Source organism: Chiloscyllium punctatum, chromosome 31 (genome assembly GCF_047496795.1).
Source record: "Chiloscyllium punctatum isolate Juve2018m chromosome 31, sChiPun1.3, whole genome shotgun sequence".
NCBI classification, from domain to species: Eukaryota; Metazoa; Chordata; class Chondrichthyes; order Orectolobiformes; family Hemiscylliidae; genus Chiloscyllium; species Chiloscyllium punctatum.
In genome coordinates this window covers 78,644,240-78,664,949 of record NC_092769.1, presented here as the reverse complement: position 1 = coordinate 78,664,949, position 20,710 = coordinate 78,644,240, and the positions used below count along the sequence as shown (strand labels likewise).

The window sequence follows — 20,710 nt, the reverse complement described above, 5'->3', positions numbered from 1 at the left end:
TGTACATTATGCTATAGTCTATACCATATTCAGTCACCTATACTCCATAATATATACAATCTTCTAGATTTGCAATATATACAGTCTCTTATACTCTATAATACATACAATCTCCTCTACTCTATAGTATTTGTCAAAAATGATAGTGTTTGGAAGGGAGCTGAAGGTCAAGTGGTATTGTTGATGAACTAATAATCCAGAGGCTCAGGTAATGCTCTAGAGTTAGAATCCCTACAGTATGGAAGCAGGTCATTCGGCCCATTGAGTTCATACTAACCCTCTGAAGAGCAACCCACCCAAACCCCTACCCTATCTCTGCAACTTGCATGGCTAACCCACTTAGCCTGCACTATGAGCAATTTAGCATGGCCAGTCCACCCCAACCTGCACATCTTTGTGATGTTGGGAGGATACCAGAGCACCCAGAGGAAACCCACCCAAACACAGGGAGAATGTGCAAATTCCACACTGACAGTCACCCATGGGTGGAATTGAACCCAGATCCCTGGCACTGTGAGGCAGCAGTGCTAACCACTGAGCCACTATGCTGTTCAAGTCACACCATGGCAGAGGATGGAATTTGAGATTGAATAAGAATCTGGAATGAATGACCTCATTGTTGGTTAAAAGCCCATCTGGTTTACTAGTGTCTTTCATTACTCCTGTATTACTGGGTCTGACCTCCATGTGAGTCCAATATGCTGGACTCTAGATTGCCTCTGAAATGGCCTAGCAAGCTACTCAGTTGCCTCAAATTACTCTTAGATACAGCAGTGGGACTAGCGGTATCTCACAGACTATTCAGGCAGCAGCCTAATATAGTCATACTTTTAGAATCATATCTATCACATAGGTATGTGTTGATAGACTCCACAGGGGCTATACAGTTGGCAGGGAGTTGCTATGGAAGGCCTCAACACCGACTCCAGACCCTAGAGGTCTCATGGCATCAGATAGAACATAGAACAATACAGCACAGAACCGGCCCTTCGGCCCACAAAGTTGTGCCGAACATTTGTCCTAGCTTAAGCACCTATCCATGAACCTATCCAATTGCCGCTTAAAGGTCACCAATGATTCTGACTCTGCCACTCCCACAGGCAGCACATTCCATGCCCCCACCACTCTCTGGGTAAAGAACCTACCCCTGACATCTCCCCTATACCTTCCACCCTTCACCTTAAATCTATGTCCTCTTGTAACACTCTGTTGTACCCGGGGAAAAAGTCTCTGACTGTCTACTCTATCTATTCCCCTGATCATCTTATAAACCTCTATCAAGTCACCCCTCATCCTTCGCCTTTCCAATGAGAAAAGGCCTCGCACTCTCAACCTATCCTCGTACGACCTATTCTCCATTCCAGGCAACATCCTGGTAAATCTCCTCTGCACCCTCTCCTAAGCTTCCACATCTTTCCTAAAGTGAGGCGACCAGAACTGCACACAGTACTCCAAATGTGGCCTAACCAAGGTCCTGTACAGCTGCAACATCACTTCACGACTCTTGAATTCAATCCCTCTGCTAATGAACGATAATACACCATAGGCCTTCTTACAAACTCTATCCATCTGAGTGGCAACCTTCAAAGTTGAACATAGACCCCAAGATCCCTCTGCTCCTCCACCTTACTAAGAACCCTACCATTAACCCTGTATTCCGCATTCTTATTTGTCCTTCCAAAATGGACAACCTCACACTTGACAGGGTTGAACTCCATCTGCCACTCCTCAGCCCAGCTCTGCATCATATCTAAGTCCCTTTGCAGCCAACAACAGCCCTCCTCACTATCCACAACTCCACCAATCTTCGTATCGTCTGCAAATTTACTGACCCACCCTTCGACTCCCTCTTCCAAGTCATTAATAAAAATGACAAACAGCAGAGGACCCAGAAGTGATCCCTGTGGAACTCCACTTGTAACTGGGATCCAGGCTGAATATTTACCATCTACCACCACTCTCTGCCTTCGACCAGTTAGCCAGAGATGTGCAAGGAAATCTGCTGATTACCATGTGCCGTCCTCCCTCGGCTGATGAATCGGTATCCACCATGTTGAACAACATTTGGAGGAGGCACTGAGGGTGGTGAGGGCACAGAATGTCCTCTGGGTGGGGGGTTTCAGTGTCCCCCCCCACCAAGAGTGACTCAGCAGCAGCATTACTGATGGAGCTGGTCGGGTCCTAAACGACCCAGCTGCTAGACTGGGTCTGCAGCAGGTAGTGAGGGAACTAACAAGAGGGAAAAACATACTTGACTTTGGAGTGCAGGTTCATAGCTCCTTGAAAGTGGAGTTGCAGGTAGATAGATAGTGAAGAAGGCGTTGGTATGCTTTCCTTTATTGGTCAGAGTATTGAGTACAGGAGTTGGGAGGTCATGTTGTGGGTGTACAGGACATTGGTTAGGCCATTGTTGGAATACTGCGTGCAATTCTGGTCTCCTTCCTATCGCAAAGATGTTGTGAAACTTGAAAGGGTTCAGAAAAGATTTATAAGGATGTTGCCAGGGTTGGAGGATTTGAGTTACAGGGAGAGGCTGAACAGGCTGGGGCTGTTTTCCCTGGAGCGTCAGAGGCTGAGGGGTGACCTTATAGAGGTTTACAAAATTATGAGGGGCATGGATAGGATAAATAGACAAAGTCTTTTCCCTGGGGCCGGGGAGTCCAGAACTAGAGGGCATAGGTTTAGAGTGAGAGGGGAAAGATATAAAAGAGACCTAAGGGGCAACTTTTTCACACAGAGGGTGGTATGTGTATGGAATGAGCTGCCAGAGGAAGTGGTGGAGGCTGGTACAATTGCAACATTTAAGAGGCATTTGGATGGGTATATGAATAGGAAGAGTTTGGAGGGATATGGGCCGGGTGCTGGCAGGTGGGACTAGATTGAGTTGGGATATCTGGGTCAGCATGGACAAGTTGGACCGAAGGGTCTGTTTCCATGCTGTACATCTCTATGGCTCTATGACTCTATGATTTCATCCTTCCCAATATGCTGGCTGCAGATGTATCTGTCCATGACAGTATCGATAAGAGTGACCCCCGCACTGTCTTTGTGGAGATTATGTCCTGCCTTCTCATCCATTGTCATGTTGTGTGGCACTATAACTTGTTAAATAAGACCATAAGATAGTGAGGCAGAATTAGGCCATTTTGCCCATTGAGACTGCTCCACCATTCGATCATGACAGATATGTTTTTCAATCCCATTCTCCCGCTTCACCCTGTAACCCTCAATCCCCTTACCAATCAAGAACCTGTTTATCTCTGTCTTAAATATACTCAATGACTAGGACTCCACAGCCCGCTGCAGCAATGAGTTTCACAGATTGACCACCCTCTGGCTGAAGAAATTCCTCCTCAGCTCAGTTCTAAAGGGTCATCCCTTCTCTCTGAGGCTGTGCCGAGTCCTTGTCTCTCCAACTAATGGAAATATCTTCTCCACATCCATTCAATCCAGGTCTCTCAGTATTGTGTAAATTCCGATCAGATTCCCTCTCATGCTGCTACACTCCGTCTAGTACAGACCCAGAGTCCTCAACCATTCCTCAAATGACAAACCCTTCATCCTCGGGATCATTCCTGTAAATCTGCGACAGACCTTGAACAGATCTAGGGATTCAAGACTGGGCATCCATGGGGTGCTGTGGGCCACCAAGAGCAGCAGATGCATACTCCCAACACATTCCACAACCTCATGGCCTGGCATATCCTCCGTTACCATCAAACCAGGGGATCGACCCTGGTTCAATGGAGAATGCAAGAGGAATGTCAAGAACAGCACCAGGCAGATCTGAAAATGAGATATCAACCTGACGAAGCTACCAAACTGGACTACTTGTGTGTCACAAAGCAGAAGCAGCGAATGATAGAGCTAAGCAATCCCACAACCAATGGATCAGATCGAAGCTCTGCAGTCATACCATACCGCTCATGAATGGTGGGGAACAATTAAACAACTCACTGGAGAAGGGGACTCCACAGATATCCCCATCCTCAATGATGGAGAAGCTCAGCACATCAGTGGGCTTCAGCCAATTCGATTCACTCCAACTGCATACTGGAAAGGATATGGGTCCTGACAGTGCTCCAGCAATTGTACTGAAGACTTTGCTCCAGAACTTCCCCCTAGCCAAGCTGTTCAGGTACAGTTACAACACTGGCATCTATCTGACAATGTCTGTAGCAAGGGAGTCAGTCTTATTAGCCTCCGTTTCAGAAGAGGATTGTGTGTGTTATGACAACTGTGTATTTTCTTTGTTTTACCTCAATTTGAGGTGTACATTGAAGGCTGGCTGACTGATTGCAATGGTTTCTGGTGGTCGGTGATGTAACCTTGAGGAACTTGTGGACCAAGTTGTGTTGTATTTTGCGAAATAGTGACAGGAAGTGAAAGAAGCAGTCCACCTGTGAAAATAGAGGCTGAGTACAGTTCCAAGTAGAGTCTGTCAGCAGTGGAATGCCTCTCACTACCTCCTCCGTATTGTCTGAATCTCCAAATTCCACATCTGTCTCATCCTCAGGTCCCCACAATGGGTTTGACCTTTGTACGATTTGAACATTAAATCTGGTTCTGGATTGCAGGAAGCTTTGTAACAGATTAACCTGGTTAAAAGGATTACCCACCTCTCTGTGATAGTCACGTTGCTATAACCTGAGGTGGATAATGATGACAAATAATTTAAACTGTTCTTAATTCTTTGTCCTGACTCTGCAGCGCTCAGTAACTCACCAACTCTTATTTACACCAGTTATCCCTCATAGTTTGATGAAAAATTTGTCAAGGCCCCACAGGCGCTAAGTCGTGCTTACTTTTCACTCTCTGTGTCCAGGGACTCATACTGGCTCCTCATCCAACTGGGTATTAAATTTAAATCCTCATATATATGGTCTCCTGGGATCTCACCTCATTTAGCCTCCATATCCCCCCATGATCTCTATAGCCTTCGCCAGCCCCTACACCTCCTTATCTCTGTCACCTCCTCCAGCCCCTACACCCCTCCCTATCTCTGTAATCTCCTCAAGCCCCTACACCTCCTTATCTCTGTCACCTCCTCCAGCCTCTACATTCTCTTCCTATCTCTGCCAGCCCCTCCAGCCCCTACACCCCTCCCTATCTCTGTAATCTCCTCAAGCCCCTACACCTCCTTATCTCTGTCACCTCCTCCAGCCTCTACATTCTCTTCCTATCTCTGCCAGCCCCTCCAGCCCCTACACCCCTCCCTATCTCTGTAATCTCCTCCAGCCCGTAAATGCCTCCCTATCTCTATCACCTCCTCCAGCCCCTACACCCCCTCTCTATCTCTATTAATTTCTCCAGCCCCTACATCCCATCCTATTTTTGTCACCTCCTTCAGCCCTAACACCCTCCCTGTCTCAATTGCCTTCTCCAGCCCTTACACCCATCCTTAATTCTGTCACCTCCTCCAGTCCCTACCTATCTCCACTACTCCTCTAGTTCCCAATACCACTACCTACCTCTGTAACCTCCAGCCCCTAAACCCCCTCCCTATCTCTGTAACCTACTCCAGCCCCTAAACCCCCTCCCTACCTCTGTAACCTCGTCCAGCCCCTAAACCCCCTCCCTATCTCTGTTACCACCTCTAGCCCATTCACTCCTCCCTATCTCTGCAACCTCCTCCAGCCCATACACTCCCGCCCTATCTCTGTCACTTTCTCCAATTCCATCCTCTTGACCATCCCCAATGCCCTTCACGTCACCATTGGCAGCCATGCCTTCAGCTGCCTGCAGTCCTAAGTTTGGGAGTTCCATAAGATCATATGAAATAGAAACCGGAGGTGACCATTCTGTCATTCAGTAAGATCATGGCGAATTCAACAATCCTCAAGTTCACTTCTCTGTCCTTTCCCCATAACCCTCAATTCCCTAAGTGACTAAGATTCTCCCTATTTCAGCTTTAAATACCCTCTCGAACCCTCTCTGCCTTTCAGGATGGTCCTTAAAACTGACTCTTTGGCCAAGAGGCTCTTGTTGAAATACCTCTCAATAGAGCTCAGTGTGACATTTTGTTTGCTAATACTTGTCTGTTTTGCTCCCTTAATGATTCTAGATAAATGCAAATGTTATAGAACAACCATTTTTATCTGAAACTGTTTGGATAAATAATGTTCTTACGGTTCCTCGATCCCACTTTATTTCAGACCTTTATTTCAGAATTGTCTTGATCACTTTGGTTTATTGAGTTGTGACTACATTTTATCATTTGACAGCAGATCTACAGAGAACTTACTACAGAGTATACTTTGCACAGTGACCCATTCTCAGGAACATCCCACCTTTATCCTTTCAACCTCCTCCTGAGGCTGAGGTCAGCCATTTCAGTCGTACCATTTGGTCATTCAGACAGCCCTTGCTGCAGCTTTATCCAGGCGTTTCTATTAGCTGCAGGATTGTATTAGATGCTGAAGGAATTGAGAATGAAGCACATTAGACAGCTGTAATGAAGCCCAGGATAAAGCTCACAGTCATGGGGTGGTGAAGGATTTAAAAAGGATTATGAGTTTTCTTCAATGTTTTTGAACAATTCTCTTCATTATTTGCATAGATATCAGAGTTGGGCGATAGTGGGTGTTTTCTGAGAGGTCATCAATTGAGATTTCCCAGGAATGGGTGAACCAGAGTAACGAAGCCAGACAGGTCACTGATCACAGTGCTGCTATCTGAACTTGGTTCCAAGGGTTAAAGGTCAGGTGCTAACTGCTCAGAGCTGAGGGTTAATCCTGACTAAAGCCTGGATGAAGGGAAGACAAATCTCTGCCAAGTGAGGGACCTTAAATATTGGCCTGAGGCAGTGGGATTGAGACTGGGGAGAGAGTCGCTAGGATTAAAGGTCACTCAGTGCAACCCCTCTCCCCTCCCAAACAGTAAGCAGGACAATGCTGAGGACAAGTGCAGTACTGCATGAAATTCAAACAGAAGGACATTCAATGTTAAAGGTCAGCTATGGCCAATTGTTGCTTCTGGGTAACTGCCATTACCCAGCGTGTACCTTTCTGGGTTAGGAAATGTCTATTTTTCGGTTTTGTTGTCCTCTGTCACTGCCGTCTCAGTTGGTGCTGGCTCTGTCTGCACTTGGTTGAAGTTGAACTTGGCCTTGAGTGCTTTGGCAGTAACGTACAGTGTCTCCAATGGCCCTTTCTCCAGCAAGTAGCCCTCGGAGTCACACTCAGGATTCTCTTGGCCCACAACAGCCTCTGTCGCGATGCTAAGGTAACGCAGTCCAGTCAACACACCGAGCTAGACAGAAGTCACACAAAATAAACAAGATTCCAAAAATCAGACAACCACAGAACAGCAGGAAAATCAGTAATGTCATTTGAGAAGCTGGGATCTAGGTTTTACTTTAAGGTAATCAGGAGTCACACAGCAGTAATTGGTTGGGGTTAAGTATGGATTAAACAGAATCGATTGTTTGCTGTATGGTCAGATATGATCTCTGAAGATCAGGAACATCTCACTGAATTTCTCAGTGACTCAGATGCAAGAATGGAGACTTCCACTGGCTTGTTTGCAGATGACCGTAAGTTAAAGTAGCACAATGAATCTATCTGTATCCTATGATAAGTGGCTTGATTTCTATTCCCATTTCAGTAAGCAATTAGGAGGTAAATGGGATGCTATCCTGCATTACGAGAGAAATTAAACATGAAAATAAGGATGTTCTTTTTCAGTTATACAGGGTATTAGTGAGACCACTTCTCCAATGCTGTGTGCAGTTTTGGTCTCCTTATGTGAGGAATGATGTGAGAGAACGTTTCCTGGATTGGTTCCTGGAATGAGCACTTTAAAAAATTCATTCCTGGAATGAGGGCACTGCCGACTGGTGCAGCATTTATTTCCTGTCTGTAGTTGCCCTGGAGAAGGTGGTGCTGAACTATCTTCTTGAATCACTGCGGTCCATGTGCTGTAGGGACACCCAGAATGTTATTTGGGAAAGAATTCCAAGATTTTAACCCAGTGACAGTGAAGGAATGGTGATATATTTCCAAATCAGGATGGAAGGGAACTTGCAGGGGGTAGTGTTCCCATGTATCTGCTGCCCTTGTTCTTCTTAATGAAAGTGGGCATGTATTTGGATGGTGCTGTGGAAGGAAGATTGGAGAATGTCTACAGTGTAATCATGTAATGTTATACACTGCTGCTACCGAGCATTGGTGTTGGAGGGAGTGGATGCTTGTGAATATGATGCCAATCTAGTGCGTTACTTTATCCTGGATGGTGTCAAGCTTCTTGAGTGTTGTTGGAGCTACACCCATCCGGGCAAGTAGGGACTATTCTATGACATGCCGGCCTTGTGCATTGGTGATGGTGGACTGCCTTGCTTTCAGGAGTCTCACACACACTTCAGTGATGATGAATTTTGAAGGGTGATGGTTAGATTCTCACTTGTTGAAGATGGTCAATGCTTAGGACTGTGTGGCCTGAATGTTATTTGTTATTTGCCATCCCAAACCTGGAAATTACGTTAACAGGAACAGATCTCCGTGTTGTCTTGTGAGGAAAGGTTGGACAGACTGGGCATGTTTCCTCTGGCATTTAGAAGATTGAGAGGTGACTTGACTGAAGTCATAGAGTCATACAGCATGGAAACACCCTTTGGCCTAACTCGTCCATGCTGACTAGGTCTCCAAAACTGATCTAGTCCTATTTGCCAGCATTTGGCCCATAGCCACTGAATCCTCTAAACACAGACTGGTTGGTGTGAATGGACAGGTGGCAGATGATATTTGAGGTAGAGTTGATATATTTTGATGAGGAGAATAAGACATAAAATAAGGATAAAATTCCAAAGAGGTGTACAAGGGTTTGACATAAACCAGGCAGAATGAGTGGACAGCTATGGAAAGTAATCAGAACTTGCACTGAGATATTGATTGAAAGACTTGACTGGGTAAATAGAGAGAAATAATTGCTGTAGTGGGGTTCAGAAGAAGGGGTTCAGGGGGCACTGCCTAGTGCTTCAGGACAGTGGGAATCTAGAATTACTCTCCCCACTCCCAGGCCAGCAATAAACACCTGCCAGAGACAGCAGTATACTGTATTGAGAATGTCGGCACTGAGCATGGTGACAGGGAATTGAAGCTTGGTTAAAACACAGAATACAAAAAGGAAGTCATAGGTCTCAATGAGATCTCATTTGTGAGTTTGGGAGTAGAAATAGTGGTGCTAATGGTAATAGTCATTAAGGAGCAAGAATTCACATCTCAACAGCTCACTTTGAGAAGTGGGATTCAATCTTTGAAAGTGCGGTGAGTAAAGTGACCCCATGGAGCTGTTGGAATTCTCAGAATGACCCAACCATTTTATGTCCCTTTAGGAAGCCAATGTGGCTCACCAGATCCCGTGCTTAATTCATAACCGCTCTCTGACACTGGGGCAAAGACACCTCGGTGGATGGGCACAAAATGCTGCCTTACCAGGAACAGTCATGCCCTGGGAATGATGGAAAGAAAATCTGTAACTGAGTGACTGACTGGGGAAACATGTCTCTGACCTTCACCTGACCCCAACCTCACTCTTTTATCTTAAACAGCAAGAATTCCAGAAACCCTTGATCACCTGGAATTACCTGCCAAATAAGATCTTATATTTGCCAGTTGTCATCATCACTTTTGTAAATCCGGTGGAAACAAGCCCATCCTGTTCAATCTTTCCTCATTAGATAACCCACTCATTTCAGGTATCAATCCAGTAAACCACCTTCTTTCTATTCACATCTTTCCTTAAATAAGGACTCCAAAACTGCACACAGTATTCAAGATGTAGTCTCACCACTGCCTTGTATAACTGAAGCATTGCATCCTTACTTATACGTTCAATTCCCCTTGTAAAACAATTTGTCTTCTAAAATACAAAACCGGTAATTGTTGGAAAGCTCAGCAAGTCTGGCAGTATCTGTAAAGAGAAATCAGAGATAACGTTTCAGGTTCAGTGACTCTTCCTCAGAACTCTGTCCTTCTTTCTAAAGAACTTGTTGCAACGGCACACTAAGGTTTTGTGTCAGAAACACTAGAACACCGAAATCCCCCTGCATCTTAGTATTCATTCTGTGTTTAAGGAGCACTCTGCTTTTGTAATCCTTCCTGATCCCTGCACCTCTCCCTATTCCCCAACACACACTCAGCTGTTACCCCTGGGAGTTAGAGAAGCCAATGAGGTTTGTCTTGAGAGTCAGAAGGCTTTGACATTACATTGTAAAATTTGGAAGGCCTTCCCATTTCCAATACAGTGGTTCCACCTGAAACAAGATCCAGCAAAAGGATATCCACTGAATCCAGCCATGCGAGACACATATTCTTTGTGACAAAGCCCCATATGTCAGTGGGTTGGCTTAGAATGACCACAATGAGAGTAATGCTTTCTAAACTGGTCCAGGACCAGCCAGCACCCCTACACAGCCAACCTCAGTCATTATCACTTGTATCGGTTCTGAACAAGGGGCACTGGGCCCAAAATGTTAACTCTGTTGCTGTCTCCACAGATGCTACCAGACCTGCTGAGGGTTTCCAGCTATTTCTGGGTCTGTTTGTCTGTATCACTAGGGCTTCAGTACAAATCCCTAACACACTTGTGGTGAGACACAGACATCTCTTCATATTATCAAGTGTCCTCTCTACAGACTCAGTCACAGAATAATGACCTTAAACCCAGCTGGCTCTGGACATTTATATTCACTAAATACTCCCAGTGGCAAAGCATGATGGGGGAGAGGTCAGGCTGCCAGAGGTGGAGAACAAGATAGTAAGCATCCTGGGGATAGATCTTCACAGCACCAGCCTTCTCCTGGGAGTAGGACATGTGGACAGAGGTAGGCCATTCAGCCCATCAAGATGTTCCACCATTCAATGGAGGCTGATTCTCCATTTCCTTTCCTTGTTTGGTGACAGTGCTGCTTTTAACTACCCCCAGGAGAAAGGGAAACTCTGAGGGAGAGTGCATGAGGACATGGCCTGGCTGTGCAGGGGAGGGAAGCTCTTACCTGTGTGACATAACAGAGCAGCACACTGGTCCCAATGGTTGCCATCATCCCTGTATAATAGCTGAGCAGAGCCTCTCGACATCCTGTCATCCACAAGTTCAGCTCTTCCGTCTGAAACTCGTAGTTGAAATGTGCAGAATTGTTGGTGATCTGACGCTGAATACAGGGTCGAGGAGAGTTTGGGTTACAGCAACTGAAGGGGACACCATCGATCAGGTACCTGCCATCCACATTGCTCTTAATGCGACTGAAACCATATCCAAACATGTTAGATCACATGGAAGGAGAGCCTGCTCATTATTCAGACTTACACAGGATAAACCCCATCCAGTAGCAGACCATTCAGCCCACCCAGCCCTTGCTGGTGAGTGCATCCTCCCATCTTTAATTGCATAAACTTACCGTGATAAACCTCTCCTCCCTTCTCCCTCACCTATTTGTTCAGCTTTGGATTGACATGATTCCCGTTGAGCCCTCCCTGTGAAAGTGTGTCCACATTCTCCCCACTCACTGGGGCAGGAGGGGGAACATTTCTCCTTAATTCCTGCTCAGGTCCCTTAATGTCCCTTGGATCTGCTTTTCCATGACACAGGAAGCATTGGGTCTGTATCCAGTCTGTCAGAACCTTTCATCAGGTTAGTGACCTCATTTAGGTTACCGTCCAGCTTCAGATCCTAAGAAATGGGATCAAGAGTTGGCTATTTGACCCATCAGTCCTATCCCTAGACTCAAGTCCTTTTCTGTGTCCACTTCTCCTGACCCGCAACTCCCTGATATTGCAAAAATGCATTTACCTCCTCTTTGAATACTCACAGTGGTGTAGCTTCCACTACTGTCTGGGCTGGAGAATTCCAAACATTCATACCTCTGTTTTAAGTGAGTGTCTCCTTAACTCTAGCCCCTAGTTTGAGATGCCCCCACTAGTGAAAACATCTCCTCTGTCAAGTCCTTTCAGAATCTTATATGTTCCAAAAGATAGAACATAGAACATAGAACAATACAGCGCAGTACAGGCCCTTTGGCCCTCGATGTTGCACCGATCAAAGCCCACCTAACCTACACTAACCCACTATTCTCCATATGCCTATCCAATGCCCGTTTAAATGCCCATAAAGAGGGAGAGTCCACCACTGCTACTGGCAGGGCATTCCATGAACTCACGACTCGCTGAGTAAAGAATCTACCCCTAACATCTGTCCTATATCTACCACCCCTTAATTTAAAGCTATGCCCCCTCATAATAGATGACTCCATACGTGGAAAAAGGTTCTCACTGTCAACCCTATCTAAACCCCTAATCATCTTGTACACCTCCATCAAGTCACCCCTAAACCTTCTTTTCTCCAATGAAAACAGCCCCAAGTGCCTCAGCCTTTCCTCATACGATCTTCCTACCATACCAGGCAACATCCTGGTAAACCTCCTCTGCACCCGTTCCAGTGTCTCCACATCCTTCCTATAGTATGGTGACCAAAACTGCACACAATACTCCAGATGCGGCCGCACCAGAGTCTTATACAACTGCAACATGACCTCAGGACTCCGGAACTCAATTCCTCTACCAATAAAAGCCAGTACGCCATATGCCTTCTTCACCGCATTATTTACCTGGGTGGCAACTTTCAGAGATCTGTGTACATGGACACCAAGATCCCTCTGCTCATCCACACTACCAAGTATCCGACCATTAGCCCAGTACCCCATCTTCTTGTTACTCTTACCAAAGTGAATCACTTCACACTTACCCACATTGAACTCCATTTGCCACCTTTCTGCTCAGCTCTGCAGCTTATCTATATCCCACTGTAACCTGACACATCCTTCCTCACTGTCAACAACTCCACCAACTTTCGTATCATCCGCAAACTTGCTCAGCCAACCTTCTAGCCCCTCCTGCAGGTCATTTATAAAAATGACAAAACAGCAATGGTCCCAAAACAGATCCTTGCGGAACACCGCTAGTAACGGCACTCCAAGATGAACCTTTACCATCAACTACTACCCTCTGTCTTCTTCCAGCCAGCCAATTCCTAATCCAAACCTCCAACTCACCCTCAATGCCATACCTCCGTATTTTTTACAGTAGCCTACCATGGGGAACCTTATCAAACGCCTTACTAAAATCCATATACACCACATCCACTGCTTTACCCTCGTCCACCTCCTTAGTCACTTTCTCAAAGAATTCAATAAGGTTTGTGAGGCACGATCTGCCCTTCACAAAACCATGCTTACTATCCTTGATCACATTATTCCTATCCAGGTGTTCATAAATCCTATCCCTTACAATTCTCTCTAAGACTTTGCCCACAACAGAAGTGAGACTCACCGGCCTATAGTTACTAGGGTTATCCCTACTCCCCTTCTTGAACAAGGGAACCACATTTGCTATCCTCCAGTCTTCTGGCACTATTCCTGTAGACAACGAGGACATAAAAATCAAGGCCAATGGCTCTACAATCTCCTCCTTTGCTTCCCAGAGAATCCTAGGATAAATGCCATCAGGCCCAGGGGACTTATCTATTTTCACCCTTTCCAGAATTTCCAACACCTCTTCCCTGCATACCTCAAAGCCGTCCATTCTAATTAATTGTGACTCAGTATTCACATCGGCAACAATGTCCTGTTCCTGAGTGAATACTGACCAAAAGTATTCATTCAGTGTCTCCCCAATCTCTTCAGCCTTCACACACAATGAGATCACCCCTCATTCTTCTAAACTCGAATGAATAAAGGCCTTACCTGTTTAGCCATTCTTGATAAATCAACCCTTTCATCCCAGGAATCTGCCAAGTGAATGTCTTTTGAATTACCTCCAATATTTCCATGAGAGAGCCTACCCAGACTGCCAGTCCTTTCCGGATGTATAAGTGTGTACATTTCTGGTCAACCCTCTAGTCTCTCCAGTGCCTTCACCAACTGTTGTAATGGATGACTGGAACCACCTCTGTGTGGTCTGACCAATAATTGGTACATGTTGATTACTAGAGCTTAGGAGGAGTCTGATTCTCTCCGAGGGCTGTAGGACTCTCTTCCCCAGAGAACAGTAGTTGACTCATAGAGTCATAGAGATGTACAGCACAGAAACAGACCCTTTGATCCAACACGTCCATACTGACCAGATATCCTAAATTAATCTCCTCCCATTTGCCAGCATTTGGCCCATATCCCTCTAAACCCTTCCTGTTCATATACCCATCCAGATGCCTTTTAAATGTTGTAATTGTACCAGCCTCCACCACTTCCATTGGCTGCTCATTCCATACACACACCACCCTCTGCGTGAAAAAGTTATCCCGTAGGTCCCTTTTAAATCTTTCCCCTCTCACCCTAAATCGATGCCCTCGAGTTTGGACTTCTCTATCCTGGGGAAAAGATCTTGGCTGTTCACCCTACCGATGCTCCTTATGATTTTATAAACCTCTATAAGGTCACCCTCAGTCTCCGATGTTCCAGGGAAAACAACCCCAACCTGTTCAGCCTCTCCCTGTAGCTCAAATCCTCCAACCCTGGCAACATCCTTGTAAATCTTTTCTGAACTCTTTCAAGTTTCACAACATCTTTCATATAGCAGGGAAACCCGAATTGAACACAGTATTCCAAAAATGGCCTCAGTGTACATTTTGGAGGTAAAGGTAGAGAGGCTTTTGACTAACCAGAGTACTGGGGGGATCGGTGGGATTTGTGGGGGTGAGGCCACAATTGGATCAGCCAGGATCTATTGGAATAGTAGGGAGAGCTGAAGGGACCAACTCCTACCCCAGATTCACCTGAACGTTCAGTTCCAGGAATTCAATTCACACTCAACACTGAGACAGCAGGAAGCACTTCAGCCCCAAGTCCTGCTCTACCATTCCATCAGATCACGACTGATCTGGATCTTAAACTCATCTCCCCTTGTGCTGTAATCACTTAATTATCTTAGATGGGGATAAAGTATGGAGTTATTGAAGCACGCAATGGAAAAAGGACTGTCAGAATCTGGTGGCAGGAAGCAGGGTGAGTGGAGAGCAGACACCAGTGCAGGGTGCCTTGGCTCCAATGGCCTATCTGAGCCGTCAATTCAATGTAACAAAAATCTACCGACATGAGCTCTAACATTTTCAATTCACCCTTGCCCCTCACATTGACCTCCCCCCTGCTGGCCTCGAGGGCCATTTTTGGGCAGTGGGAGGGGAAGGGGTGGACTGCCACATTTGCCCTCCCATTTGTGTGAAGAAGTGCTTCCTGACATCACCCCAGCTCCGATCTGAACGTTCTGCCCCTTACTCAGGGTGAATCTCTCTCTACTGACATCGAGTTGCCTCATCTGGGTCACCCCACTGAGGGAGACCAAGCAGAGAGATAATGGGGTGGGGGGGGAGGGGAGCACAGAAATGATTAATACCTTTCAAAGAGACAAAGCAGAAAGAAATACTGACATAAAACCAGCAAAACCCAAGAGCCTGTCAGCAGCATATGTAAGGAGAGAGACAGAGTTAACATTTCAGACTGGTGATATTTTGTCAGAACTTACTCCCTGACTTCCTTATTGTTGAAGTCTAGATATCGGTTACTGATCCACTGCACATCAAACCAGTCCTTGTAATTGTTGTTGCCACAGCATTGGAATTCCATCTGAATGTGGTCTATGGTCCTCTTCTGATAGCACCTCCCTGGGGTGTCTGTGTCCTTGTAGAAACGGATTCCGTTTCTCAGGCCAATCTTCAGCGAGGCGTCCAGGTTCCCTCTCATGAGGTAGCTCAGGAGTGAAGCAAACAGCATGAGGAAGGTGAAGAGGAATGAAAAGACAAGGTACGGCTCCACATAACCCTTCCATCGGGGGAACTTGGCCAGGTCCAGTGAATCGCTGCTGATCTTCACCCCGATGAAGTTGAGGAGCATAGACAGGAGGCCCACCACGATCAGGGTATTGGGGACAAGGTGAATATCAGTGTTGTCCATTACCTCACTCTGTCTCTTCAGCTCACATTTGAGGTAAATTCCCAAAGCGAAAGTCAGGATTCCAGTAAGGACTGAGAGCCAGCAGAGCATCCATAGGGTTTGTGCCAAGTGGACACGTTTTTGAAAGGTGAATTTCACTTTGAGTAAAACCATGTCTGTGCTGGTTTTTCAAACAATCTCTGCCACCCTCTCTCTTTCAATCTCCAGGGAGGGAAGGGCTACTGGGGCCAGGGGGATTCACAACGCAGTCCAATGAGATGGGCTTGAGTGCAGCAGTCCTAACTGTTCATCCATTGTGGAGCTGCACAGTTCTCTGCAGTTCACTGGGGGCAAATCAAGAGAAAAGCTTTGACCTAATTTCCCAAACACCAGGTGGTAAGCTCTGATTTGGAACCACTGTCCTACCAATAAGAACAGAGAGATATTTGTCCAAATCAGCAAATTCAGTTTCAATGTCACCTGTGAGCTTTATCAGTACTTACAGTCGTTAATACCTCAGTTATAGCTCTGTAATGTGCCATTATAATCCACTCATCTCTGTCCTTGTCTCAGCTTACTATGGGAAACTATTGTGTTTCACATTATGGGTAGGTAGTGGCTGTCGGATGAGACTAGCAATCTTGTGAAGAAAGGTTAGCACATTGAGCCACTCCTGATCAAAGTTTCAAAGAATGAAAGGTGATCTTATTGAAACATATAAGATCCTGAGAAAAAACAAATCCTTGGAGAAACTCAGCAGGTCTGGCAGTGTCTGAGGAGAGAAAGCAGAGTTAATGCCATTCTGAAGAAGGGTCAGTAGACCTGAAACATTTCAGATTTCAAGTATCTGCAGCTGGTTTTTATTTTGTTTAAGATCCTGAGAGGACGAAACAAGGTGAATACTGAGTGGATGACTCCTTGTTGGGGGATTCTGGCACTCGGGTGCACAGTCTCCCATTTAAGGGAGATGAGAACGAATTTCTTCACAGATGGTAATGAGAAGGTAGTGGAATTCTGTCTCTATTCTCCCCCCCCGCCCCCCAATCAATGGAAGCTGTGTGTTCAGGGCTGAATTGGAGAGATTTTTGATTGACCCCAGTACTAGATCAATGGAGTTGACCTTCATGTTCTCTCCAGCGACCAAGACAGTGATAATTGGTGAAATGAAAACAACTGATTAAAGACAACCAATGAATATCACCATTTTCAGCAGGGCCTACATCCAGACAGCGATGAATAAAACAATTAAATAAATGGAACAGTTGCACTTTGCATGAGCTCAGGCTCTCCAAAACACACCCAGCCTTTATCTGCAGTCCTGCTACATGCAGTCGTAAATGGTGGCAGAGATGGAGAGGGAGACTCCACAAATATCCCTATCCTCAATGAAGGAACAGCCCAGCCCATCAGTGCAAAAGATAAGGCTGAAGCCTTTCCACTAATCTTCAAGTGGTAGTGCCAAGTGGGTGATCCATCTCGGTCTCCTCCTGCAGTCTTCTACCAATTCAGTTCATTCCACATGATATCAAGAAACAGTTGGAGGCACTGGACACTGCAGAGGCGATGGGCCCTGACAACATAATGGCAACAGTACTGAAGATTTGTGTTCTAGAACTTGCTGCTTACCTCGCTAAGCTGTTCCAGTACAGCTACAACACTCATCTATCCGACAATGTGGAAAATTGCCCAGGTATGTCCTGTACATAAAAAGCAGGACAATTCCAACCCACCAATTACTACCCCATCAGTCTACTCTTGACCGTCAGTAAAGTAATTGAAGGTGTCATCAACAGTGTTATCAAATAGTACCTGCTCAGCAATAGCCTGCTCAGTGATACCCAGTTTGGGCTCCACCAGGGCCACTCAGCATATTAGGGAGCTCTAGGAAACCTGGAATCAATGGGAGTCGGGAATAAAACTCTCCTCCTGGGACATCGGAAGATGTTTGTGGTTGTTGAAGGTCAGTCATCTCAGTTCCAAGGCAGGTCTGCAGGAGTTCCTCAAGGTAGTGTCCTAGGCCCAACCATCTTAGCTGCTTCATCAATGACCTTCTCCGCATAATAAGGTCAGAGTGGGGAATGTTACAGAACTTGAGCGATATCGAGGCTTGGGATGATAAGTAGCAAGGGTCTGGATTAGTGGTGCTGGAAGAGCACAGCAGTTCAGGCAGCATCCAAGGAGCTTTGAAATCGATGTTTCAGACAAAAGCCCTTCATCCCTTTCCTGATGAAGTACTTTTGCCTGAAACGTCAATTTCGAAGCTCTTTGGATGCTGCCTGAACTGCTGTGCTCTTCCAGCACCACTCATCCAGAATCTGGTTTCCAGCATCTGCAGTCATTGTTTTTACCCCCTTGATAAGTAGCAAGTAACATTCATGTCACCCAAATGCCAGGCAATCTATTCATTACCCTTTCAAATTCTTTGGCACTACCATCACTGAATGCCCCACTATCAACATCCTGAGGGTTACTATTGCCAAGAAATTGAACTGGACTAGTTATATAAATTCAGTGACTACAAGAGCGGGTCAGAAGTTGGGAATCCTAAAGTGAGCAACTCATCTCCTGACTCCCCAGAACCTATCCATCTCCAAGATACAAATCAGGAGTGTGAAGGGATACTCCCCTCTTCCCTGGCGGAGTGCAGCTCCACAACATTCAGGAAGCTTGACATCCTGGATAATGCAGCCTACTTGATTGGCACTCCATCTACTCCATCCACCATCAACACTCAGTTGCAGCAGTGTATACCATTTACAAGGTACACTGCAGAAATTCACAATGGTTTCTTAGAAATCATTTTCCATGCCCACAACTACTAGTGTGACAACCCCTACGAGGCCGATGGAGCTCCTTAGGGAGCTAGTTGAGTAGGAGCTCCCTTCCTAACAGGCATGGCCTATTTGCTGAAACTCTGCTCTTTATCTGCTTTTACTGGGGAGTTGATAGTGCAGTGATATTGTTGCTGCAGTAATATTCCAGAGACACACAGAAGACTCAAGGGGTCCAGGTTCAAATCCATCTTTCTCTCTTGATGCCTTTAGAGAGGTGGGCACCATGGGGGATGTAGTGCTTTATTTGTCCCTCCAATTCCAGTTTGATTTAGCCCCTTCCCTCTCACCCTCCCCACCCCTTCATTTTTGATGGTTTCCATTGGCCATAAGGCCTTTGCTTGTAAATATTTGATTGGCGCCATGGGTGATTACTGTTGGTAGCTAAAGTAATTAAAAACAAAGTCCCAGGGATTTTGGTGGTGAAGTTGCTCAGTTGTGTGGCTGGGTATAAGAGAGAAAAGATTGAAGCAGACCTTGGAGGGTTGTAATGGTCCAGTGGTAGTGTTCCTATCTCTGATCCAAGAGGCCTAGTCTCAAGGTGTAATAACATCTCTGAGCAGGTTGGTTAGGCAAATGTCTATAAAGCAGAGTCAAGGATGGGTGTAGGATGATCTGTCCTGAGCTGGGACTAGCCTGTCCACGTCATGTGTAGTGGCTCTGTTCAACAATAAATTCTGTTACTTTCCAGCAGGGTTTCCTAAGATATTACAGCTACCACCCAGAAGGTCAAAGGCACCAGATACATTGGGAATACCTGATTCAGAAATATGTCACTGTTTCTTCACCATTGCTGGATCAAAATCCTGGAACTCCCAGGTTTAAGAAGGCAGCTCAGCACCACCTTCTCTCGGGAAACTAGGGTCAGGCAATGGACTGCTGACCCAGCCAGCGATGCCCATGTCCAATGAACAAATCAAAAAAGGAAGATTTTCATTGAAGTGTTGTCACTGTTGTAATGTGGGAAACAGGGCAGAAAGGGTATACACAGCAAGCTCTCACCCACAGTGAGGGAATAAATATCGAGGTTGTGGACCTTCTGACGGGAAAAAATGTTCTCTGTTTTTGAAAAGGGCAGGAGTAAGTTTTACCCAATTTCAATCCCTCATCACATTTGTTGAGAAATCGCTGTGTCATAAGCACATGGCTGTGGGTAGGATCTTGCTGTGCTGCCAATTGACTTTCATGTTTTCTACATCACAACAGTAGCCTCACATTAACAATAATTACTTAGTTGGCTTTCAAAGCCTACAATTTGTCCTGGGATTGTGAATGGCTCAAGTGATAAGCAAGTCTTTCTCACCCAAAGGCAAAAAAATATTTTAAATGAATTCCTCGTTTCTTTCTGACGTTTTGTACCTGCCGTACCTGCACAAACTGTAGGTGTCACTGCTGCACTTTGCCAAGAATTATTTGTCTATTTGTCTGTTTGTCTAAGCTGAGCTGAGCTGAGTGAGAACGACAAAGAAGAGCCAAGCCAAGACTGTTTCAAAGTGTAGGTCTCAGAAAGACTGAGTACCTACTTCATTTGAAATATTTTGGGAGTCTCGCATGATTTATGGCGGCAGCAAGACTTTCCAATCTCTCGGCGCCTTTCCAATCATGAATGACAACCCGCCAACAACGTGGGAGTGTGAGCAGTCACACCTCAGAATAGTCCAAAGTGCTTAAAAACAAAGGCAGTTAATGATAGAATATACAGCAGCCAATTTACAGACTGCAACCTCCAACGGACAACAATCTTAGAATGACACAAATCTAAGAGATGGCACAACCAACAACATTGCATTCTCACCACTGGTCGTATGACAGTGCAGAACCCTCTGACAGTGCCTACTCCCATAACACTGCCCGTCTGACAGTGTCTGCCCCCACAACACTAACCATCTGACAGTGCCTGCTCCCATAACACTGACCGTCTGACAGTGCCTGCACCCACAACACTGACCGTCTGACAGTGCCT

At 45.8% G+C, this 20,710-nt stretch overlaps 1 protein-coding gene across 2 annotated transcripts; it reads right to left on the bottom strand.

Annotated features, from left to right (window-relative positions):
• Positions 1-6,139: 6,139 nt before the first annotated feature.
• LOC140457147 (RDS/peripherin-like protein xRDS35) lies at positions 6,140-16,283 on the bottom strand. 2 transcript variants are annotated; one of them, XM_072551191.1, is made up of 4 exons: positions 15,510-16,283; positions 10,994-11,240; positions 7,004-7,251; positions 6,140-6,416 (listed from the first exon to the last, which is right to left on the bottom strand). In XM_072551191.1, exons 1-3 carry the CDS (start codon positions 16,088-16,090, stop codon positions 7,024-7,026), a joined length of 1,056 nt encoding a protein of 351 aa, XP_072407292.1. In that variant the 5' UTR covers positions 16,091-16,283; the 3' UTR covers positions 6,140-6,416; positions 7,004-7,023. The 2 variants fall into 2 exon arrangements, with proteins under 2 accessions (XP_072407292.1, XP_072407291.1); XM_072551190.1 differs by having other exon boundaries at positions 6,140-7,251.
• Positions 16,284-20,710: the final 4,427 nt, after the last annotated feature.

Coding starts and splice junctions, on each gene's coding strand:
- LOC140457147 (XM_072551190.1), bottom strand. CDS start 16,090: ATGGTTTTACTCAAAGTGAAATTCACCTTTCAAAAACGTGTCCACTTG. Junction 11,241..15,509: donor AACAATAAGGAAGTCAGGGA/GTAAGTTCTGAC, acceptor ATATGGTTTCAG/TCGCATTAAGAGCAATGTGG. Junction 7,252..10,993: donor TGCTCTGTTATGTCACACAG/GTAAGAGCTTCC, acceptor ACTTCTGTCTAG/CTCGGTGTGTTGACTGGACT.